This window comes from Acipenser ruthenus, chromosome 47, assembly GCF_902713425.1.
Source record: "Acipenser ruthenus chromosome 47, fAciRut3.2 maternal haplotype, whole genome shotgun sequence".
Lineage (NCBI taxonomy): Eukaryota > Metazoa > Chordata > Actinopteri > Acipenseriformes > Acipenseridae > Acipenser > Acipenser ruthenus.
In genome coordinates, this window is record NC_081235.1 from 7,599,903 (window position 1) to 7,607,841 (window position 7,939).

At 45.6% G+C, this 7,939-nt stretch overlaps 1 protein-coding gene across 3 annotated transcripts; it reads right to left on the reverse strand.

Annotated features, from left to right (window-relative positions):
• Nucleotides 1–625: 625 nt before the first annotated feature.
• Nucleotides 626–6,620, reverse strand: LOC117966260 (coiled-coil domain-containing protein 124-like). 3 transcript variants are annotated; one of them, XM_059013860.1, is made up of 5 exons: nucleotides 6,222–6,620; nucleotides 4,873–5,053; nucleotides 2,500–2,695; nucleotides 2,135–2,249; nucleotides 626–1,787 (listed from the first exon to the last, which is right to left on the reverse strand). In XM_059013860.1, the coding sequence occupies exons 2-5, from the start codon at nucleotides 5,029–5,031 to the stop codon at nucleotides 1,583–1,585; spliced, it is 675 nt and encodes a 224-aa protein (XP_058869843.1). In that variant the 5' UTR covers nucleotides 5,032–5,053; nucleotides 6,222–6,620; the 3' UTR covers nucleotides 626–1,582. The 3 variants fall into 3 exon arrangements, with proteins under 3 accessions (XP_058869843.1, XP_058869842.1, XP_034767905.2); XM_059013859.1 differs by having other exon boundaries at nucleotides 4,873–5,050; nucleotides 6,222–6,619; XM_034912014.2 differs by lacking the exon at nucleotides 6,222–6,620 and adding an exon at nucleotides 6,020–6,159 and having other exon boundaries at nucleotides 4,873–5,050.
• Between the last annotated feature and the right edge of the window lie 1,319 nt (nucleotides 6,621–7,939).

Genomic DNA, 7,939 nt, shown 5'->3' on the forward strand with positions numbered 1-7,939 from the left:
GGTTTTGACCCTCAGCCGCTACCTCTAAATAATGCTAGCATCTCCTAACAATATGCAGGCAGCCACAGACAGAAATGGAAAAATAAAACACAATCAGAACCATGAATCAGCAGCACACACCACCCAAGCGCGACAGATTGATGTACCACACACCTTGAAGACACTTAGAAAAAAAAAAAAACGAACAAAACATTTGAAGGGTAAACACTCCTGTACCATACTAATGACACCCCCCCTCCATTGAGAGAAAGCTCTCCTTTTTTGAGCTATTAATACCCCTGCCAGCCTCCCTGTAAAAACATTCGCTCATCTCTCCGAAACAATGCCAGCTGCAGGAACTCTGGGATAGGTTCCTAGCGTTCCGCTGCACTTCACTTGTTCCAGCACAAAAATCAGCTTTGCGTCTCTCTCCTCTCCACTCTACCCAGTTATATTTAGCTCACCCTGGGGCTCTACGCTGACACAGATATGGTAAGGTGGCTGTCTCTGGAGGCTGTTAGGGACAGCTAAATACATTCTGCTGTTCTAATTGGTACAGGTTCTCAAAAAAGCCAAAGATTGGATAAGAATGGAGAATGAACTACACCAGCTGGCACTCACCAAAAAAAATAAAAGAAACTTCAGAGACCTTTGAAGAGGTAAAAAAAAACCTCAAAACCTTTATTTCAAGTTCCATTTCCATTGCCCACAATCCTCTGGGTTACTCGAGCCAAAAGTATTATAAGCAAAAGTGAACACAAAAATAATAATTACAAAAAAAAAAAAAAAAAAAAAAAAAAATGCTCATCTTAGTTTAAAAGAAAATTGCAAATCTCTGAAAAAGTAGGACCTTCCCAACCCAACTCTGGCCTCGATTAAATAAACTTGATTCAGACCTCAGTGTTGAAGGCGTGGTTAATTTCGTGGTTGTTTTGGGATTGCCTACCTCCATGGCAGTACAGTACATCAAATGGGCTTTGAAACATATTTCATAACTCACTACTAATTCAACAAATTGTAGTCCTTGTTGTTAACAATTAGTTATAGGGCATAAGCTCGGCTCTCCGTTAAGATGGACGCAGCCACCGTTTTAATAAATTACCCCCCCTAACAAAAAACATTAGCAAAAAGTTGTCGGAAGTCCTTCTGAGATCCACCACGAAACCTTTTAAACCAGCAGAGCCTCCTGCATCTACATTCCGCACCAAGTAGATTTCTACAGATTACCGACAAGCAGACATTAGGCTGCGTTGGTTTTTAAAAGGGTCCATTGCAGAGAAGCGGTGCCTCAGAAATGATGAAGATTCTTGATGCAGAAGGCCTCCCTGGAGGTATTGGAAATAGACGATTGTAAAGGGGTACAAGCTGGATTGGTTCTGAGGAGGGCGTGAGAGGCGACGCCGCAGGGTGTCAGAGCTCAGTAGGGCAGGAAGGAAGAGAAGGAAGTGCACCCTCCATGGTTCTTTGGGGTGCTCGGAGATTTGTCCAACTCTTATCAGCAGATGTTTGAGCCGAGGCCCGGGTTAGGATTGGGAAGTCAATGGGAGATCAGTTGGGGCAAAGAGGGAGGTGCTGCGAGAGAGGGAGAGAAGTGTAACCCTCTCTACTTGGGAGCGTTGAATTCAGCGTGTCGCTGGTTCATGGGGTTCTCTGGAGACTTCATCCACTCTTTCTTCAGCAGCTGCTTGAGCTGAGACAGGCGCATGTTGGGGTTCTCCTGCTTGATTCGAGGCATGTTGACCTCCTCAAAGGCAGCGAAGGCGGCTTTCATCCTCCGCTCGGGGTGTCGGTCAAGCTCTTCCGCCGTGCTGGGGAGAGAGGGAGAGAGAGAGAGAGAGAGAGAGAGAGAGAGAGAGAGAGTTACTTGCAGTTTTTGCCATATTCCATCTCAGGGGAGAAAGAGAAGGGTTCATTTAGGAAATTATCCCAACTCCAGCTCGAATGGGGGACAGATGCCTGAAAAGTATGTGGATTCGCAAGCCTCTCAGCTGTGAAGTCTTGGTTGACCTGAGTGGAGTCCACTAAGCTGCCACACTATTAAGCACAATCGGGCACCTTTACAGACTCTGTTTCCAAAACTGGCCAGCATCTGCAATGCAGTATTGTATAATACTGCTTAGGGTCTTTTCTGCTCATCTCCATGTGGGTTACTTACCTGAGTACTGCGATGGCATCCTCTATAGTCCTGGCCTCCACAGAACCCTCCTCTGGGATGATGCGGTTCACATTCTCCTCCAAGGGCCCATCCAGGTAACTGTTTGCCTTCCCACCTGGAGAGAAACCACTTGTGTGTTATCCAGGGCTATCCAAACTCCTTCCCGAGCTCTGGTTATCCTACCTATCACTTCGTGCCCATCCAAGACCCCTAATCCCTTTGTCCCTGCGCTTCTCACTGGTGGGGTTCCTTCAAGGATCTCCCCTTCAGATCCTTCTGATCTGAGTCTCAAACTGAGACTAAACAACCCCTGGGGTACCTAAAGCTTGCAGAGACTTCCTCCTTCTGTACTGCCCTCTCCATACCTTTCTCTGGCAGGCTGGTCTTCTCTTGCTCCTTATGTAGCGTCTCTTCAATCTGTGCCTGGGTGACCTTTCTCCCTGTAGTGCTGGTGACCGCACTGCCCTGGCGTCCCTTCAGCCGGACGGACTCCTCCTCCAGCAGCCTCTGGTTTTCTTTCTTGCGCTCCAGGGCCTCCAGACGCTTCTTCTCTTTGTCATCCTGCAGCGTGCCAAAAAAAAGTAATTTATAATGGGACCAGTCCAACAAGCGGCCAGAGTTCACACAAAGGAACACTTCTGTGTTACCAGGCTAATGGGGTTAATGTCAGGGGGAATTCACACTTGAATGCCCTTCCATGATGAGCTAGACCCTGCATTAGAGTTTGCCAAAACAGGTTAGATCAGCACTACCAGTGGCCTCAATACCCCATTCCCAACAATTCAAGCCCTCCTCTGGGTCTCTTCCACAGAAACTCCTCAAATCAGTGCAGCAGGCGCTGCCGTTGGAAAATGCATTAACTGATAAGATGAATCCAAACCTTTGCTCTCTACCCCTCATCTTCTGCTATCCAATTATCTGGACGGCTGGCGTCAGGCTCGCAGTGGAATCTGCATTGTGTATTGATGAGCTGCACGGGGTCGGGTGTCAGCGAGGAGTGTAACGGGAGCCCCGGGACACGGGTGTGATTTAACATTTTAACACAGTAACCTAAGCAACGCGTCTGGCAAAGCCGGCTACACTGCAGCGATACACCCCGCTGCTATACAGCCTCAATAATTCAGGGAGACAGCAGAGTGGCGAGAGAGGAAACCCGAGGAACAAGTGTTTAAGAGTCAGAAGAGGTGAAAGAGGCACGAGCACAAAAGACAATCCCAACTTACTGTGCTGTGAGACCTCGCGAAGAGTAAAGAAAGGAAAACTACAAAACGAGACATTAACTTTTATTTGTGTTTGGGATGATTTAACATTATCCTTGTTAGATCCTTTGTGGTACCTATTCTGCGAGATCAGACCACTAAAACTGTTAATCTAAACCACGGACCTCGACTGTTTGAAAAATAATTGGAATATCTTATTGGAAGATAAGTTTTGAATTAGTTATTGTGGATTTAATGGAACTAGTGAACAGTATTTTAAACCTGATGCAAGTGGAGGGGTATTGGAAATCGGACAATTCTAAAAGGTAAAAGGAGCAAATACAAAATAAAATAAATCAATCAGCAACGGTGGTTTTAAAGTATTAAAGAGGTGAAGGGGAACACACTGCTACTGGGAAATGACAAAGATGTAGAGAGTTCAAACAAACAGCAATGAAGAGGCTGAACCGCCCCTGCAGGAGCAGCTGTCTGTGGCAGTGTTGAGAGGCTCTGCCCAGCATGTCTGTCACGACACAGGGGTGCCCTCGGGTCACGCAGTCTGGCAGCAAAGGGAGTTTCCCTGGCACGCTGCCCGCAGCTTGAAGATGAGAGGAAGCTGCCTGGTCATATCAACATTAACACGAAGTGCCTTGGCACGGCTGCACACTGCCACAGCAGGGGACCCTTCGGAGTGCCTCTGTACTGACATCTTCCTGTGTGAGTGTATGCTTGTCTGGGGGTGGGGGCTTGTTTACCACCGATACGGAGACCTTGCAGTTCTTAATTTGCTTGAAGGGGTGTCTGCTGTTTGAAATCAACATTGACGATTAATGAACAACATAATTCACGAGTCAGGATTTTAATTTGACAGGTGTGGGTGTGTGCCCATTCACTTTGTGAGAAAAAGAATATTTCATACATTTATGTTTGAGGGTGGGGGTGATTCTGTAACCAAATGCAGTATTCAAACCAAGTAAGATCGTGGAGGCTGCCTGCAAGTGCCTATAAGCAATGGTACTGGAGGACTAGGTTTGAAAGCCAGCGATTTGCAGTGCATGCACCCCAGTTTGTTGGCACTGTGCTACACAATCTGGCAGCGTGCTGCAGAACTGTGCACAGCATGGGGCTGAAGATACAAATGCAGAGAAGATAACACAGGAGCTGTCACACGGGTCTACTACTGCCATCCTGTGGTCAGTGTCGCTCGTTAGTATTAAAACAGGACGCTGTCAGTAAATGCCATGTTTATTCAAATTGAAGCGAATTCAAGTCGCATCCCCAAATCTGAAGACCGGTGCAGGAATTGGAAGAGGATAACGTGAGATTTATACCATCAACAAATGCAGGCAGACTGGCAGACCGTCTCCACACCTGTGCTCGGTAAAACTTGTGTGTCACGTGGAGCAGAAGAAATGTGCACAGCACTCTCAGCTTTGTGGGTAGCAAACGTTTGGCCTGCTTTCACACGCCCCAAGACAGTCCCTATTCTTGGACTACTTCGCATCACGGACGCTGTCCCCCAGTCTACAGCATCCTTACCTTTCTCTGCTCCTTCTTCAGGACATGCTTGTCGTCGTCCTTCCAGAAGGCATCCTCTTGCTCCTGTTTCTTGCGGGTGTCTGCCGCTGCCTTCACCTCTGCCTTGCGCGCCCGCGCCACAGAGGACTTGGTGTTCTCGCCCTGGAACTTCTTCGGCATTCCTCCAGAGGGCGCTCTGCTGCTGGGAGCAAGGGCAGAGAATCAAGCCATGTGGCACAACTGTCACAGGCTGGACCTAACGCTGCAGCGGCTCATTATATATATATATAAAAAAATATATATATATGCGATCCTATAAAATTGGAATCATTTGATTTCTATTTGCTGCTGTACCCTCATCAGCGACCCAGCCTTCAACACACAGAGAAAAGAAGTTTATCCGAAGGCATGCAGTCTAGTTAGTTTACGTTGCCAGCTGGGATTAAACTGGGAACCTCCTGGTCACAAGTACCCTTTCTCTAACCTCTGGACCAGCAGGCCTCCTACTTGTTTGTTTTGTTTTACTATTCTTGTTATTAGTATGTTCCTGATTTTGTCTCTTCATATCGTGCAGCACCCTGAGACACCTTGGTGTGAAGGGCGCTATAAAAAATGAAAGAGATATATATATATATAGGCCTTTATATAAATAAATCACACACACACTGTATTTTCTTTTTTAGACACAGTCCCCCAATCACTTACCAACCCATCCTTTTATAATAACTAGTTATAAAGCACTCCTACAAGCAGCTGGCACTGACTTACACGTGCAGTAACCATGATTTTAAAATCCATTTTTCTACCTCAATATTTTAGGTACCCTTTTCACCATCCCTTATCGTTGTTTTGCTTCTAATAACAACACTGACTACTAAATAACAGCAATGGAGGCAAGGAATAAGAAATACACAAACGAGTAATTATCAGCTTTCGATTCCTCGATTATTCTAATTCTGTTCTGATGCGACTGGGAATAATGGGACGCGTAGTACCGACACGACAGCACACAATCTGGGGTCTGTTTCGACCCGCGATACCTGTCAAATACCGGTACGCTGAGGTACAATCATGAGCGAGTATTTTCAAAATAAAGACGAGAAACTGACATGCAGTAAGAACAAAAGCAGGTTGTATCAGCGTGTGGTAACAAATGAGATGCGTTTACCTTACACAGAAACTTTTAACCATTGAGATAATAATATCGCATTGTACTTTGTTACACAGATGGAGAACGGCTGTCATTTAAAAAAATATACATATCATTAATACACAGTGACGTTTCGTGGTGTAAAAATCAACATGGGGAGACTGCTGTTTTAATAATAATAATAAATAAATGAAATATTTCCATCCAGGGAGTTCCTTACCTTACAGGACAGCAGCTCGGGACCTGAATGATTGCATCAAAGAGCTGTCTTTACAACTGCCTGTCACAACAAAGATCGTTTAAAAACTTAGAACACGGTTACAACAAAAATACCGACCGCCCGGAGGTACTATACACACCCCCTTGGTAATTTTAACGTCTACAGCTGTGTATTTTTGCAGTGTATTTCGCTCGGTTTCTGGCGTTAATGCGGGTCCTTTTTAAAGAAACGCTGCTTTTTTAATGACGTTTTGCTATCTAGCTGATGGAGGTCGCTTTTCACCGACTGTGTTTTTTTTTTTTTTCTTTTCTATTCTTCATTAATTTTAGAGGAAACTCAATACAAATTATGTCGCGCTGTTTCAATAATAAGCTGTACAGCATGTTTTAGGAACATTTTGAAAATATCAGGGTACATGCATTAGTTACATTTAAAATCTAGCTGTCGGAATATTAATTAATTAATTAATTAATTAATTAATTAATTAATTAATGGATTTCATATAATAAACCCCCTTTCATAATGACAGCCCACACTGACCCCTCTGCCGTCATCAAAAGCGGCCCCTCCTCGCGCGGAGATCCTTGCACACGTCACGGAGGGCATCATGGAGTCGACTGGAAGGGAAGTCTGTGCTGGTGAAGACCCGACTAACTCAAACAGCAGCAGCAAGCGGCACAAAGAAATGGAGAACGCAGCTTTGCACAGCAGCCTCAATTCGCTGCGTGTGGCCGAGGAGGAGGAGGACGACACCGCGCCTGGAGCCTCGGTAAATGAATACCGAGCCGAAGACATGGAGCCGAGCGGCTGCAGTGCCGAACCAGACGCCCCGCCGCAATCCACAGCGCAGGACGGGACAGAGGATGAGGATGAGGATGAGGATGAGGATGAGGATGAGGGGGGCCAGGAGGAAGAGCTGACGCTCACCGACCATCTCAACAAGCGGCTCCTCTCCTCGTTCTTGGAGAAACTGAACCAGAGAGACTCCAGTCTGCCGGGAATCCAGCGGCTGGACTGCGCCGTTGCCGGGGAAGAAGACTCTAACCGGGCCCTGGATGAATGGTGAAGCGAGCTGCACGGTCTGTAGTCGCACTGGGACACCGTGTTGGCGCTGGACACGGTTTCCTCATCAGCAAAGGGGGTGCCACCCGTTTGTTTTGTCTGGACCTTGCCAGACAGTAATACAACATTGACCTGTTTACACAGGCTGGATATCTGGAGAGGGTACCCGATTTCCAAAGGATGAAGTTGAGAGAACATAAGAACTGCCTAGACTATACCTAGCATGTTATTGCTATATGTAATTATCAAACAAATGTGTGCTTTACCTTTACAATGTAGGTTTGGACACGACATTGCATCTAGTTGTTCATAAAGAAATATTAACTGTGTTCTGTTGGTCCCTTGTCACTCCTGTACGGTCTTTGCTGTTACTTGGGGAATATACCTTTGGTGATCAATTCCAGCTTATTCCTGAGATTGCACGCTCACAGGTTGCAACACATTTACTTAAATAATAATACAAAAAAAGTTTAACTAAATAAACGGTTTTACGTTGTGTTTTAAAGTGATTTTTTTTAACAACTTAGTCAATTTTCAAACCTACAACAGTATAATACAAACCAAAACAATAAAACCAGACATTTGTTTTGATGATAAAGCGGTTGTGTTGTCCGATTAGTTTGTTAAATGCTTGTTCGTCTCATTTGCATATCTCC